General features: G+C 37.6%; 2 protein-coding genes across 3 annotated transcripts; both read right to left on the bottom strand.

The window, feature by feature from the left end:
* Window positions 1-86: 86 nt before the first annotated feature.
* LOC308394270 (gamma-glutamylaminecyclotransferase B-like) lies at window positions 87-1,204 on the bottom strand (the record flags this gene model as incomplete). Of its 2 annotated transcripts, none has more annotated exons than XM_080878523.1 (2): window positions 1,197-1,204; window positions 87-578 (listed from the first exon to the last, which is right to left on the bottom strand). In XM_080878523.1, the coding sequence occupies exon 2, from the start codon at window positions 552-554 to the stop codon at window positions 87-89; it is 468 nt and encodes a 155-aa protein (XP_080734649.1). In that variant the 5' UTR covers window positions 555-578; window positions 1,197-1,204. The 2 variants fall into 2 exon arrangements, with proteins under 2 accessions (XP_080734649.1, XP_080734648.1); XM_080878522.1 differs by lacking the exon at window positions 1,197-1,204 and adding an exon at window positions 1,054-1,143.
* Window positions 1,205-12,645: 11,441 nt separating this feature from the next.
* LOC308394136 (gamma-glutamylaminecyclotransferase B-like) lies at window positions 12,646-13,316 on the bottom strand (the record flags this gene model as incomplete). The annotated part of the gene is made up of 1 exon (XM_080878309.1): window positions 12,646-13,316. One exon carries the CDS (start codon window positions 13,314-13,316, stop codon window positions 12,846-12,848), a length of 471 nt encoding a protein of 156 aa, XP_080734435.1. The 3' UTR covers window positions 12,646-12,845.
* Between the last annotated feature and the right edge of the window lie 3,615 nt (window positions 13,317-16,931).

Genomic DNA, 16,931 nt, shown 5'->3' with positions numbered 1-16,931 from the left:
ACAAATAATGAAAATAAAATAGACATAAGTAATTAAAGAAATCAACATTTATGAATGCCTTTTTCTTAGATCTGAGATCAGTCCCTTTATAGCTTTTCTTCCGTATTATATTTGAGCCCGTGATCTCCCTCTGAGTCGTAGTTCTCGTAGCACGGCAGCGAGTGCCAGTCTGGCTCGTACGTTGTGGCGGTGTACACAACCACGTCCATGATGCTCCCCGGTGACACCTTCTCCTCTCCTTCCATCTTCCCCACCCACTCCTTCACCTCCAGCTGGACCACCGTCCGCTGGTACAACGTTGGGACGCTTTTAAAAGTGTCCAGGAATTTCAGCATCTGGTCATCCACTTTGTAGATCTCCCCGTGCACTCGGTGACCCTGGCCAGGGATGTTGAGCAGGAAAGGGATGTTGTCCTTGGTGGTGATCACTAACGGGTATTTCTGGGAGGTGAACGCCGAACCCAGGTACTCGGCCTTTCCATTGTTGCTGTCGAACATGCGGTAGTTGTTGGGCTGCCCCTTCTTCAGAGTGCCGTAAACGAAGACCCGAGTCATGAGGACAGAGGACCAAAGACGCACCTGCGGTGTAAAGAAGGAAGAAACATCTCTGTGAGCAAATTCCCAGCAGGTATTACTGGCAAAAATATTTATACAGTTTTAACTATTATTCTGTATTATATCAGTCACTTGTGCAGAGGTGTATATTTGATCTAATTTCAAATGATCAGACCTTCAAAATAAAAGAAAATCAAACTCAAATCTAGGTAACACTGTTTGGGAGTTTGTACTCCTTACACACATTAATTAGGAACACAATCAGCAGATTAACATTACATGCACAGATTACACATGACTATATCAATACACTTCCTACAACAGCAACTGTCAGACTAGATCTGCACACATTCCTGTCATGCTGTGACTGTGAGCTGGGAGAGGTCATTCAGTGAAAAACGCTGTTTACATGTTATGCTTATGGGTAAGTTAAACATCAGTTACAATTACCAAGCAACCACGTCATCACTGTGTAATGATAAAGCATAAGTTAGGCTACCTTAGAGTTCCTCACCCCCCCCTCGAGCTGTCAAAAAAAATACCGATACCGGAAATGCAGTTTTAAAACACACGCTGTGAAGTGACACACGTTTTTCCTGCTTATCTCTGTCATAAAACCACCATGAAGAAGCACAAGTCCACCTTGAATAAGCAGCCAAGTAGCTCTTCTACTATAAAAATCTCCGTGCCACCGTGACAGTTTGAGGTAGAACTCTGGATTAGGCGCGCTCCTTCTTCTTCTTCTTCTGCTTCTTCTTCTTCTTCTTCTTTTTTCTGTTTAACGGCGGTTGGCAACCGCCTCTTACTTTTTCTTTTTTTTTTTTTTTTTTTTTTTTTTTTATTGAAACAAATTTCCATATACAAAACAAGTCAAGGAAACAGACCAGAATTGTAACAATTTACATTATAAAGATGTTGAAGCAAGTCATCATAACTTTACAGGGAGAAAATAAAAGTTTCTAGAGTAAAGAAATAAGGAACATAGACCTTTTGACACAGGCAAGAAAATTAGAAGAGCAAGTATTTTTTGATTTTACAGTATAGTACAGCAGTTTTTTTGTTCATATTTGAAATAAGCTTAAGTGACTTAAAGTATTGACAAAAGTAATTCAAGAAGACGGTAAACATAGGAGAGGCATTCTTCCACTTACATAAATGAATGAAAAACTTACATAGCACTATTACAAAATTGACAACATCTGAGATTTCAGAATCCAGATTGTCCATAAAGTAAAGACAAGTGAAAAATAGATGCTCTAGTGTTTCTGGATCGGAAGAACAGAAAGCACAAGAGTCGGCCTCAAAATTAAACCTTTTATGCAGGAATTCTCCAACTGGATAAATGCCTGATATGATTCTGAAGTGTGTTTCTTTCATTTTAGGCGCAAGTGGGTATTTTAAGTAAAAAGAAAATGACTTGTCTTTCAATATGCTATCAAGGTCATGTCTGACATTGACATTGTAGTTGCAGAATACTATTTGCTTAAAGGTATTAGAGATGAACTTATTATTAAATTGTTTGTCCTTTATTGAGGTATTACCTATCGTCAGTGAAGGTAAGCATGTTCTTATTAATGAATACTTTAAAGTATTTACGATAAGATTTAACAACGGTGTGGGTATCGCTTTACAAACCTTATTATAATTATTAAATGAAATCTCTATTTTATACTTATCAATAAATTCTTCATAAGATAGCAAGTTTCCATTTCTATCAAGCAGATCAACAACAAAACATACACCGTTATCATACCAGTCTGATTTAAATAAGGACTTCTTATTGATGACTATAACCCTATTATTCCACAACACAGAATTGTGAGGTGAAAAATTGTGGGTGAAAATTAGTTTCCCAAAATTCAAAGCTTGCTTATAGAAACTAGACAACTTAAGAGGAAGCTTAGATATTTCATAATCACATCTGAGCAAAAAATCTAACCCCCCGACCTTATTAAAGAGTTTGTTTGGAATATGGTACCACATAGATTGAGGACAGGAAATGCAGTCTTTTATCCATCTGAGCCTGAATGCAGCAATAATAGATTCAAAGTCTAAAGCTTTCAAGCCCCCATTTTCATAGTCTTTAACTAATTGTGATTTGCGTATATAATGTGTTTTATTCTTCCAGATAAAGCTGAATATAATAGAATTGGACAGTTTAATCATTTTAGGAGATGTAAAAATTGAATAACAGGGGTATATGAGTCTTGAAAGTCCTTCTGCTTTAGACAGTAAGATACGACCTAATATGGATAAATCACGTGTTAACCAATGATTAAATATTTTTTTAACTACATTTAATCTAGGAGTTATGTTATTATTCTCTCGATCATTAGTATTTTTACTGATTATTAAACCAAGGTATTTTACCTCCTCTTTTACTGGTATATTGTTAATAGTATCTTGATTACAGTTGTGTACAGCTAAGATTTCACATTTTTTAAGGTTTAGTGTTAAGCCGGATGCTTTTGAGAATGAAAGGATTTTATTAATTGCAGTAGAGACCATATTTACATTCCTTAGAAATAAGGCAGTGTCATCAGCAAATTGACTAATTTTAAATTCTTTATCAAGAATGTTTATGCCTTCCAGATCTGAAGAGAGTTTGATATAAATGGCAAGCATTTCTGCTGCAACAATAAACAATAACGGGCTAATAGGGCATCCCTGCCGAATGCCACGATGAATTTTAAAACTATTAGAAAACCCCTGATTGAGTGCAATACTACTTGTTATATCTCTGTACAACATTTTCATTACACTAACAAATCTGGGACCAAAACCCACAGCCTCCAGAGCTTTAAATAAAAAATTATGCTCCAAAGAATCAAAAGCTTTAAAGAAATCAAGAAATAAAATAAGGCTATCATGAGGAATTAAATGATTGTAATCCAACATATCTAATACTAAACGGGTATGATTATGGATATGACGCCCTTTTATAAAGGCTGACTGTGTCTCATCTATTATTTGAGTTATTCCTGTTTTTAATCTGTTGGCATAGACATGAGCTAATAATTTGTAGTCACAGCAAAGAAGTGTGATAGGTCTCCAGTTATCTAAAAGGATAGGGTCCTTGTTTGGTTTAGGAAGTAAAGAAATTATTCCTCGTTTCATAGTTGGAGATAGCATCTGATCATTTATACATTCATTAAATACCTCTAGTAATAGATCTTTAATGTCATTCCAGAAATATCTGTAAAATTCAATCGTGATTCCGTCGGGACCTGGTGATTTACCATTCGCCATTTGGGAAACAGCAGCATCCAATTCAGCTAAAGTGATTTCAGACTCATTGAGATTTTTAAAGTGTGAGTCAATTTGAGGAATTTTTCCATGGATAGAGCTAAAAAAAGAATTAGTCTCCGAACTGGAATAATTTGTAGTGTAGAGGGCTGAATAGAACTCTGTGATATAGTTGTTTATAGTCTGTTGGTCTTCAGTCAGGGTATTATTAATTTGTAACTTCATTATAGTTTTTTTTGTTTGTCTAGTTTTCTCCAGGTTAAAGAAATAAGAAGAATTCTTTTCCCCCTCCTCAATCCATTTAGCCCTTGAGCGAATGAAGGCACCTTTTGCTTTGTCTATATAAAGTTCATCTAGTTTGTACTGCAACTGGTTTAGTTCTATAGAGTTTTCCTCTGTCAGATGTGATAAATTGCACAATGAACTTATTTGTGCAGTAATTTCAGCCTGTTTCTGTCTCCTTTTATTAGCCATTAATTTTCCTTCTTCACTAGCAATTTTTCTGGCATTAAACTTCAACCATTCCCATTTACTAGTAGAAGAAAAATCCTCCATTGCTTTTACCTCTCCTATCAATGATTTAATTTTTATACAAAAAGACGAGCTTCGTAAGAGGTTACTGTTAAACTTCCAGTGAGAATTCTTCGGTTCTGATAATCTATTATCCGGGGAGATTGAAAGTGTTATGGCACAATGGTCAGTAACAGGGGAGTGAAGAATCTTACAGTTGGATGATAGGGGGAAGAGACTACCAGTTATTAAGCAATAATCCAGTCTTAAGCATTGAGAGCGCTCAGAATTATTCCAGGTGTATTGCAGTTTTTCTGGGTTTAAGTTACGCCAGATATCGATTAGGTTGAGGGTGCAGGAGAAATCCATTAATATTTGGTTAAAATGAGAAGAGTTATATTTAGTTGGAAATCTATCCAGTTTTTCATCTGGTACCATATTAAAGTCACCTGCAACAACGACTTTTTCAGTTGAATAGATGATCTTCCATTCTTCTATCATTTTTTTCAAATCAGAAATCAATTTCCTGTTTTTAGCTCTATTGTTGAACCCATAAACATTTACTAAAATGTACTTAGTATCATCCAACTCCATGTTAACCATTAACCAATGACCTTCCTCATCACCTTTATGATCAAGAACTCTTCCATTAAAACGATGTAGAAAAATAGCCACTCCTGCTGAATGAGAGGTACCATGAGATAAATAAATATCACCGCTTCCCCACTGCTTTCTCCAAAATATATGATCATCTTTACTACTGTGTGTCTCTTGAAATAAAAAACAATTCGTGTTAGGCTGTTCCTTACAAAAAAGATTTTTTGTAAGCTTTACGCTTTATGTTACTTCTTAAACCTCGAACATTTAAAGAAAATATTGAAAGAACCATTGAATATAGCTTGAAAGTGCTGTAATAACTAGAGTAAGGCAATGGAACATTTTACCTCCTATTAACTAATAGACCCAGTCAAAGTCAGGGACCATTGAGCAAGTTACCGGCTTAAATTTAGTTGAACAGTTATACCTTCTTATCTAGGTCGTTATAAAGTTCTTTCATTCTTTGATTTGACGACCATCGATGACAGCATATCCGTCCTTCAGGAAAGCTTTGAGCCCTCTGCTCCTTGCCTCCTCCACCCTCGGCCACAGACGTTTGCGGGCTTCTCTGTCTTCCTTACAAAAGTCCTCTCTAAACCGAATCTTCATCTCCTTGCAGAGCTTCGCCTCCTTGGACATCTTCCACACTAGGTCTCGAACAGTTCTCATGGCAAACTGTATGACAATCAGCCTGGGTTTGTCACCAACTCGTCCCTTCTGACCCAGCCGGTGCACTGTATCCACTGTGTTGTACAGCTGCTCGGCGTTCGCAGGAATTATCTTGGTCAGAATTCTGATTATTTCTTCTCTCGTGTTCTCCCCCTCCTTCTCAGGAACGCCAGTTAGCAGCAAAGACCATCTCCGTTTGTATCTAGCATGCTCCAGACACATTTCACGAAGAGCCTCGTTCTCTTTTTTCAGCGTCGCCATCTGCGTTTTAATACGTTTCACATCTTCCACCACAGATTTAACAGCTTCCGTATTAGCATCCACGGACTCCTTTACTTTTCTTACAGCGTCGGTGTTTTCTTGCAACTGGAATTCATAATTCTTTAAATGTTCACTTTGGGTGTCAAATTTACATACCAGTTTTTGGATAGCATTGAGGAGAACTGTGTTTGGAACTTCGTTTTGCGTCTGCGATTCGTTAGCCTTCATTTTTTTAGGATTTGGACTTTTAACTGGTGTGTGGTGACGATCAGCTTGCGGTCTGTCTTGTGATAAGTCGTGCTGCTGTTCCATCCATTCAATATCTTCTTCGTCGCACGCCTGTCGAAGAGCCGCTAGGTGGTAGCCATGATCTTTGTTAATGTTAGCCATTTCGCCGCTTCGGAGAAGGTGGCCGAGAATGACGGAGAGAAACACAGGGAGGAAGTTTTTGAGTTTTAGAGATGAAGTATAACTAGTCTGCTTCTAATTCCGGTTAACTTGATTGCGGTCAAGACATAAAGGAGGTTCTTTTCAGGAAAAGCCTCGGAGCCCACTCAAGTTGAACCGCTCACTCCGCCATCTTCCCAGTCCCCCGTCTCAACCGCCTCTTACTGTTCCGGAGTATGTGTCAGACAGCGAGCTTACATTGCGCACGCGTGGAAACAATCCAAATAAAAGCGGAACAAAAACAGAGGGCGCTAAAGTGCCAAAGGAAAAAATATTTTATTTATTTTTTAATTGTTAATTAAACAAATGTAACAAGTACAACAAATACAGCCTGTAGGCTGTATTTAAAGACAAATAATGAAAATAAAATAGACATAAGTAATTAAAGAAATCAACATTTATGAATGCCTTTTTCTTACCATTTTTTGCACAAAGATTGATTTGTTTCTAACTTCTATGTAACGATAGTTCCACAAGGGAGTATTACGTGGGCTATAATTATGTTTGTATATTAATTTCCAGTATAATAAAACTTGTAAATAAAAGATTAATTTCGCCTAGATCTGAAAATATTTTGTTTGGAAAAAATAAAACCATAGGCTATTTTGATTTGACATTTGAAAAATGACCTGAGCCAGTTTATTTTTAGGGTGCCATTTAAACTGTCAAATTCAATAGCTTGCAATCCTCCATCTTCAAATTGTTTGACTCAATTACCTTGCCTAATATAGAGGGTTTTTTTTTTTTTGCTTCCATATAAAATCAAAGTTTAGCTGGTTAATAGATTTGATTGCTGATTTAGGTACACCTAATGTATATGCAGAGTATATTAGCCTGGAAATATTCTACCCAGAATCAATAAGTCTGTCTGTGCCCAGTTACTTCAATGAGTTCTACAATTTTGCATTTTCTTTCAAATATTAAGGTTTTCTAACTCAGTTCTGTTTTAAGTTATATACATACCAAATATTTGACATTGGATTTTTTTACAGGGATATTGAAAGTGTTAGATATAGTACAGTCTTTTAAAGGTATAAGATCTCACATTTGTCTGAGTTCAGTTTTAGGCCTGAAGCTTTTGAGAAATTTTCAATGATTTGTAGAATTTTGGGGATTTGATTCAAGTTATTTAAGAAAATGGCGGTGTCATCGGCTAACTGGCTGATAGAGAGCTCTTTACCTAGAACAGATTACTTACCAAATATAGTATTTTTAATCAGTATGGAAAGCATTTCTGTTGCTGTGATAAACAGCAATGGTGAGATTGGACATCCTTGTTTTATTCCTTTGCAGATCCTAAATCTCTGTGAGGTGCCATGTGGAAGACACACTGAACTGTTTGTGTCTCTATACAGTAATTATTAAAGCCACTTCCAAATCTAGGGCTTGAAACATAAACTCGTGCTCTATCATATCGAAGGATTTGTAAAAGTCTAAAACTAGGAAAAACCTTTGTTATTAATTAGGTAGTTATAGTCAATCAAGTCCAGAACAAGGCAGATATTATTATGGATTGAGTGGCCTTTTATAAATTTGGACTGAGTGTAAGAAATTATTTGAGTTATGCCTGATTTTAATCTGTTAGCAAAAATATGTTTTAGAAGATTATAATCATTATTTAAGAGTCTTATTGGTCTTAAATTATCAAGAAGTGTCGGATCTTTCCCAGGTTTGGGTATGAGTGTAACTACCCCTTGTTTCATAGTGTGTGTGAGAGAACCATTTTCTAAAATTTCTGTGAGCATCTCAAACACAAGGATTCTAGTATGATCCCAAAAATATATGTAAAAGTTACTCGTCAGGCCATCACATCCTGGGGCTTTATCGTTGGATAAAGCACCTAATGCTTTATCTAACTCTTCAAGGGTAATACCTGCATCACAGTACTGCTTAAAATTTTCATCAGTTTTAGGAATCAGGTGTTTAATAGGTTGATTCTATGCCATTGGCCTCAGCCAAATTGCTGTAAAAGGTAAAGATTTCTTTGGATATTAATTGAGGGTCAGTGCATAGCCATCCTCTATCCACTTGGCTTGGGATCTCAGATATGCACCTTTGGCCTTTTTAGTATAACTATTGTCTTTTTTTCATTTTTCATTTTCTTTGTTGTAAAGCACTTTGTGATTTTTATCTGCAAAAAGCGTTATATAAATACATTTTCCTTACTTACTAGGTTTTTATCATTTGAAATAAGTTCTAGTTGTTCAAGTATTTTGTTACTAAAATTTTCATTGGTAAGCAGGGTTGAGTTAAATTTCCAGTAACCTTTATTATGAGATTTTTGGGCGACCGTGGCTCAGGGGGTTGAGAAGCGTATCTATAATCGGAAGGTCACCGGTTCGATACCCGGGCTCTCTGTCCTGGTCGTTGTGTCCTTGGGCAAGACACTTTACCCTACTGGTGTTGGCCAGAGGGGCCGATGGCGCGATATGGCAGCCTTGCTTCAGTGGCTAAAACCGTAGCTTGCCTCCACCAGTGTGTGAATGTGAGAGTGAATGAATAGTGGCATTGTAAAGCGCTCTGGGTGCCTTGAAAAGCGCTATATAAATCCAATCCATTATTATTTTTTAAGTTGAGGTGCGACATTAAGCTGTATCAAACAGTGATCGGTTAAAGGCGCAGCTGAGACACCCGCATCTACATTGTTCTGCATTATACTGTCTGAAATTAGCCAGAAATCAAAATGAGATTTAGCTGAGCGATCGAGCTTGAACCATAAAAAGGGCTGATGAAGTTGGTTCACTAATCTCCAAGGATCTATTAGGTTAAAATCTAAACAGAAGATGTGTAAAAATGAATTTATATGATGAGACTGGATTTTAGAGAGTGATCTATCAAGCCACTCGTCACAGACAATATTGAAATCTCCTCCCACTATAAAATTGTTTGTGGAGTACTTGTGAGATAGTTCTTTTAGGTGATTGGTTATGTCAGTTAATAAGAGTTCGTTCTGAGCAACACTGTTGTAGCCATAAACATTACATAGAAACAGAAATGTATTTTCCACTTTGAGTACACAGATTAGCCAATGGCCCAAATTGTCTTTCCTATGAGTTTCTATGTTATTACGGACGTTTTTAAATATATCAAATTTGATAAATAGAGGTTTTCTGAGTTTCCTACCCTCACCTGTGGTCACGAGCTGTGGGTAATGACCAAAAGAACGAGATTGTGGATACAAGTGGTGGAAATGGGCATCTCCCTTAGAGATAGGGTAAGAAGTTCAGCCATCCGGGAGGGACTCAGAGTAGAGCCGCTGCTCCTTCACATCGAAAGGAGCCAGTTGAGGTGGTTCGGCCATGTTACAAGGATGCCTCCTGGGCGCCTCATGGGCGAGGTGTTCTGGGCATTTCTACCGGGAGGAGGCCCCGGGGCAGACCCAGGATACGCTGGAGAGATTATATCTCTCAGGTGGCCTGGGAACGCCTTGGTGTTTTCACGGACAAGCTGGAGGAGGTGGCTGGCGAGAAGGAGGTCTGGGCTTCTCTGCTTGGGCTGCTGCCCCACGACCTGGCCCCGGATAAGCGGAAGAAGATTGATGGATGGATAGATGGATGGAGGTTTTCTGAGTTTTTGAGACTTCTACATCATCATCATTAGTGTGAATCCTCCAAAAAAACCTAAATTAATTGTACAATATTTTTTTAAGCAATAAATAGCAAAAATATTGGTAGATGTATCAATTATGATACAAATTCAAACTCATTTATGCAAATTAATATTCATTCATTCATGTTCATATAATTTAAATAGTTAAAGTTAGTTGGTTTGAAACAACACAGGAAGTAAATATCATGGAGACACAAAGCACACGTGGATAAAGCAGTAGCAGTAAAAGTAAAGGAAGCACAGGAGTCACAAATGTGGACATCAAGAAACGTGAGAGAGTGAAACAACAGGAACCAAAACTCAACAAATATACAGCAGATTTGTTAGTATCATGACAAAGAATTATTTTTTCTCCCTACAGATTACACCAATGTTTTCATCTGCCTCAACAGAGTGTGTTTCTTGTACCAATATACAGTTAGCATTTACATTTTTACAAAACAAAAATACTTTATTTTAAGAATATCTCTCAAGCCCCTACTATTTAAAGACACACAGTTAAAATTAGAAGTGAAAAATGACATAAAAAGGAAAATAAACAAGAGACTGGAACACTAAATCCTTTAAATTGAATTCACAAAATGCAAAAGAGCTCTAAAAAATATAATATATATAGTCGTTATGTATAGTCATTATAATACCGTACCAAATAGGTAATATGAACCTGCCTACTTAAACTTAACGGGCGTGCTCTCTGTAGTAAATGTTCTTCCCTTCAGCTCCGGCTTGCTCTATTTTGGCCAAACTGCAGCTCCTGCCTCCTGGTCTAGTTCGCAGAAATCTTGCTTGATGTAGATGCCTAGCTCCTTGCACACCTGGGAATCCTTGGTCAGCTGCCAGAAAGCATCTCGATGGTGTCTCACGGTGAACTGAACTATTATTTGTAAAGGTCAACCCGCTTCTTTTTTCCCTAGGCGATGGACGGTGTCCACAGCGTTGTCCAGTGAAGAAGCCCAATGTGGTGCGATCTTGGCTAAGATGTCGATGACCTCCTTGCAAGAATCCTTGTCGTTTGTTTCTTTCCATCCCTGAATTTTCAAGTTCCAGTGGCACATGTACCATTCTAGTTCCCACACTCTCTCCTTCAGCTCCATGTTTTCTTTGTTGAGAGGAGGCATGCCTTTTTTCCAAAACAAACAGTTTAGCTTTACACTCTTTTATAACGGCTGCGTTCATTTCAGCTAGCTTGGCAATATTAGCCACCATTATCATGTTGTTACTTAGCTACACACTGAGGTGATCAATCTTGTTTGTTAGCTTGTTAATGGCTTCTACTATGGAGTTGTTGGTCTCCACACTTTGGGACACAATTCCCTTACAACGGTGCTTTGGTGGATGTAGATGGGGTTTTTCTTTTGGCTGACGACATTGAAATCACCATGGAGTATTCGTGGTCAGTGGCTGCGGAGCTTTTGGAGGCTACCACTTATTTGGCTGAAGCTTCTGCTTTTTCCCGCGTCAACTTCTTGTCTTTTAAACGGCAGATTGGGTTCGCTCAAAAAGGCTTTAGGTGATGTACTTTGTCTTCAAAAACTATAGGCAAAAACAGCAACCTATTTGGTGGTCAAAAGAAGAGGTCTAATTGGATTAGATTTTTTTCCTTCCCACCTCTGACTTTGAAGTCCAGCTGCCTGCTTGTGTCCCACTTACTTACCACTGTTTTGTCTTCTTCTTTGTGCTCAAAGAACCATTGCCCTTGTGTCTTTTCTTTCTGCTCATCTCTGTGTTTTTGTCTTTCTTCATCGGCCTCAGTCCTTATCTCTATTTCTGCATCTGTGTGCACTAACATTGGTAGAGACTATCAGTAGTGCAACCAGTGAGTTGATGAGGCCCCTCAGCAGACTTCAGGGGCCACATCTCTTGCTTTGCTGGTTTGCTGGTACAAAAACACAGCCTGTCTTTTAGCGACACCTGCTGTATTAGAGAGGTTGTATCATGAATATGTGACTCTTGTAATAAAGAAGATAAATACATATGTCTAAATCCCTGTAAGTAGTTTGCAGGATATTTATTCTGCTTATGACAACGCAGAGTAAAAGCTTATCCCCTGGATGGAACAAACACAGCACAGATCAAACAAAAGAAATCAGGAATTAATTTTTATTTCAGAGGTAATCAAAGACAAGTGGAATGTAATGATTAAACACACCAGAGTTCATATCCGTGTGATATAAATGCTCTAAGACAGGGGTGTCAAACTCATTTTACATCATGGGCCACATACAATCAGCTTTGATTTAAATGATCCAGTAAAACTCGCCTTTCTGTCAGTGTAAACTTGTTTAATTGCATATTTACAGTACAAGTCCATTTTTTTATTGTAGTAAACAAAAAGAATTAAAAGGAATCTGAGATCTTTCTCAGTGTGAAAAGCTGTAAAAGTTTCCAAAGCCACCCAGTCGGCTAAATTTGAAGCCTTTGCTGGGCTGAATCTGGTTCCTGGGCTTCATGGTTGACACGCCTGCTCTAAGCCTGTCTTAACCTATGCCATTAAATAATAGTCTTATTTATGGCATTGAGACCACACAAGGAAACTCTTTGGTGAGGTCATAAATCAAGTAAGCAGCTGGGTCATTTCCTCACAGACTTCTATGCAATCACATTTTTGGAAGGACAGGCTGGCCATACAATGCAGGTTCAAAGCACTTGTGCATTAGCTTGACCTGGAAGCTACATGCAGGTTTTTTTTGTTTGTTTGTTTGTTTTTGTTTTTTACATACAATATATATGTAAAATTCTATTAGCTCACGATATTTGCCAGCAAGTAGTCAGCACTACACAATTACACATTGTTAACAGGTTGTTTTTTTTTTTAAAAGGGTTAGGGTTAGGGTCTGACATTACAGCTTCATTTTTTTGACAAAGGTTTACAGGGCATTGTTTTAGGTGCACAGCAATAAGATAAATTACAAAAATAAAAGCAACTTTGTCAGTTGCATCAGCATGATGAGATCAGTCCCGCTCTTCTCTACACCTATATTTGAGCCCGTGATCTCCCTCTGAGTCGTAGCTCTCATAGCACGGCAGCGAGGGCCATTCTGGCTCGTACATCGTGGCGGTGTACACAAACGCATCTGTGATGCTCCCCGGTGACACCTTCTCCTCTCCTTCCGTCTTCCCCACCCACTCCTTCACTTCCAGCTGGACCACCGTCCGCTGGTACCACGTTGGGACGCTTTTAAAAGTGTCCAGGAATTTCAGCATCTGGTCATCCACTTTGTAGATCTCCCCGTGCACTCGGTGACCCTGGCCAGGGATGTTGAGCAGGAAAGGGATGTTGTCCTTGGTGGTGATCACTAACGGGTATTTCTGGATAGTGAATGCCAAGCCAAGGTACTCGGCCTTTCCATTGTTGTTGTCGAACATGCGGTAGTTGTTGGGCTGCCCCTTCTTCAGGATGCCGTACACAAAGACCCGAGTCATGAGGACAGAGGACCAAAGACACACCTGTGGTGTAAAGAGGGAGAAACACCTCTGGGAGCAGCAAGTATTACTGGCAAATATATTTATCCAATTTTAACTGTTACTCTGTATTATATCAGTCACTTGTCCAGAGGTGGAAATTTGATCTAATTTAAAATGATCAGACCTTCAAAATAAAAGAAAATGAAAGTCAAATCTATGTAACACTTTATTTTAGTAATCTGCTCTCCTTACACGCATTAATTAGGAAAACAATCAGCAGATTACCATTACATGCACAGATTAAACATTACTATAAAAAATATGTCCTACAACACCTGCACACCTCTCCAGAAGAAAGGTGTGGAGGCTCTCAAACATCAGCACCCCCAACTGCGTCACTGATCTATGCTCTTGTGACACCTCCACACTCCCCTCTACCACCCACCAGCCCCTGCACTCCACACCACACTCGAGCTGTTACAAAATACCGTTACCGGAAGTGCAGTTTTAAAACACATGCTGTGAAGTGACATGTTTTTCTGCTTGGCTCTCAACTAAACTATCGTAAAGAAGCGCAAACCAACCTTGAATGAGCAGTAAGTAGATATTCCTTTCTAAAAAATCCGCCACCGTGACAGTTTAAGGAAGTGCGAAGGATGCCGCATACAGGGAAGCAATTTAAAGAATGGCGGAAACAATAGAGGGCGTTAAAGTGCCAAAGAAAAAAGGGCCTCGTGGGAAACGAGGCAGAGAAAAGGCTTTTATACTATACTGAAATCCAAATGAAACAAATAAACCATTATACATTTAACAAGATGTATCATTAATTATCTTGGATTAAGTATCATTTATTATCTTAAGTGGAAGATAATTGATGGGTGGATTTTATTTAAATACATATTTTATTATTTCACATTTAGTTTATTATTTTCATTGTTCTTGTGCTGCAGTGCATCATAAATTAATTTTGTTTGTCAAACTCACCCATCAAAGTTGGGAAAGGCATAAAAAGATATAAAATGATTTTGAAAGGGGATAAACACTGAACTGATTTGGAAAAAGGTGTTAAACAACTGTACATCATTATTTCAAATTAAATATTACAGATGAATCAACTGCTTAGTTCATCCTGAGCTGTCTTAAAAACATTATACAAGTAACTCCCATTGCTACCTGAAGAAAAAACACACAGCTCTTTCTTCTTCTTTTTTTTAAACTCCAGACTTCCAAAACTTATAGCAGACATCTGGTGTTTTGAATACAGTTGAATAAATATTAAGAAACAAACAATTGAATAATTTCTGGAGCAGGCTTGACATCACTCGTCAGGATATCCATGACCAGCATGAACAACATGCTGGTCCAGATGGTTCTGCTCCCAGTGAAAATGCTCTCACTTTCCTCCCTATGTATTACATTTTTTTTAATGTTAGTTTTAATTGAAAACAAGCTGTTCTCAACAAAAAGTATGACCTGTGCACATCAGGAAATAAAGACGTGCAAATGATTCAATTCAATATATTCTGAGAGCATTCCTATATGGTTCACTAAAAATACACAGTTATGAAATTAAACAATAATCTCAGCTTAACTGATTTGCTTGGGAACGAATACAAAACTAAAATAAACCAAACATAACCTGTTAGATATCACCTATCACCCGTGTTTAACCTTCACTGAGAGGCGAGGATCAGGAAGGGGTACCATGGGCTCTGATCACCCGGTCAGCTGACAGAGGGTGAGGGAAGCTGTCTGTTATGCTAACAGGACCTGACAGCTATGAAAAAATGTAATTATTTTTGCAAACAGGCTCTCAATAAACCAGCCAGATATTCATTTTCGTTCAGACTATGCCATTACATTTTTACCTTAGAAAAACAACTAAAAAATGCATTTGGTGACAGAAAAATCATGTTCCAAAACTGTACTTACAGTTTGAGGGCACTTTCGCAGTGGTGGAGGAAACAGCTGATGTGATTTTATTCCAAATGCATTCTGGGAAACCTGCCAACCCCATGTCCACTGGATCAATCCATTTTCCAAAATCAGTCTGCCAGAGTAACCAGATGTTAGCAACTGTTGACAAGCTGCAATGATTGTTTATTTTATTTCATGGGGTGCACTGAAGCACAAGAACCAGGAAATAATAAATTAAATAGTGAAATAAATAGTTTTGTGTAAAGACTAATACGTTTTAAGTTTTTAAAACAATATTTTGAGGCAATTATTTAATTATATATTTTCATTTTAATTAATCAAAAACACATTTACATAATTAATAGATTTATTTATACATTTATATATAATTAATGATTAATTGCCAATTTTAATTATTTAAAACATGTCAGATTAATTATTTACTGACATTTTATATTATTTTGTTTTAGCATTCTTAAGACTCAGTTCTAGAAAACTGAGTGAAAGTTTAAAAAGTTTTATGAATGATAGTCAGTCAGTGGAGGTTTAGGTCAACTCAAATGCAATGAGCCGAAGGTACTCTTTCCATCTCTGTCCATATAAAACATGAAAAATATTTTCAGGTTCATTTTAAAACATAACACCTCTGTGGGGCATAATGTGCTGAGAGGAAGAAACTTTGATCATTCATAAATGAAATACATTTGCAACCCACCAAACTACTATAAGCATAGATGGAAGGTAAAGTTTTTTTATGGTGCTGGTGTTGTCTGTATACAATTCATGTTTTCTGCTTCAGTATCTGTTGCAACAACTGTTGTACTCCTGTATTTGGATTTCAGGAAACATGCATGGATGGATCATCTCTTCAAGTAAGACTTTTCTTAGGCAGCGTTCACTATTGTAAACCACAGCCAATCAAATTGCAGGACATTGCCTCCGTGTGTGGGAAGAGGGAAGGGTGGATAAAAATGCTTTGCAGTCCCAGACATCTGGTCACCCTACAGCAATGAACAGCATATTGTTTAAAACCCGATTCATCTGAGCCCAATCTTGCATTCATAAAAAAATCAAAACAGATCTTATATATTAAACATTTTTTACATTTAAAACCAGGCAGGGAAAGGAACTTATATTAAAAGAATGCCAGATTTTTATGCCTTCCTTTTTAAAAATTTTTTTATTGCAAATATATTACTTTGAATAAAAAACTGGGTTCATTCAAAGTGCAGAAGAGGTGGGGGGCCTCCAATCTGGCCCACTACATGCTTTGGAATATATGAAGGACATAGATTTTGAACTGTTAAGTGTATTTTCACAAGTTTTACAGCTTTTCCTATGAATGTAGAATTACCCCATTACCACTGTCCTTCATATTACACCACAGTAATTAAGTAATAGATAAACAGCTAAATCATTTTAAATGACATTTTTTTCCACTATTGACTAAAGAAATGGGTTTTTTACACCGGGTCAATGGTAAAAATGAATGAATTAATAAAACATTTCTGTGAATTAATGATTTTTTTTTTTAACTGAAATTTTCACCAGTCGCTGCCTGGTTTTTCCATTTCAAAGCTCTTTGTCTGGAGCTGCACTGGATCCCAGTAAATGATTACTGTGGCTTTATGAGAGCAGCAGACACATCTCATAAAAATTAAGCTGAAGTTGTCTTGGAGGAGAGGGAGGGAGGGATGGATGGAGGGAGGGAGGGAG

This window comes from Rhamphochromis sp. 'chilingali' (genome assembly GCF_963969265.1).
Source record: "Rhamphochromis sp. 'chilingali' genome assembly, chromosome: 3".
Classification (NCBI taxonomy): Eukaryota; Metazoa; Chordata; class Actinopteri; order Cichliformes; family Cichlidae; genus Rhamphochromis; species Rhamphochromis sp. 'chilingali'.
Note: the sequence above shows the minus strand (reverse complement) of the source record. Positions and strands in the feature narration are given on the sequence as shown.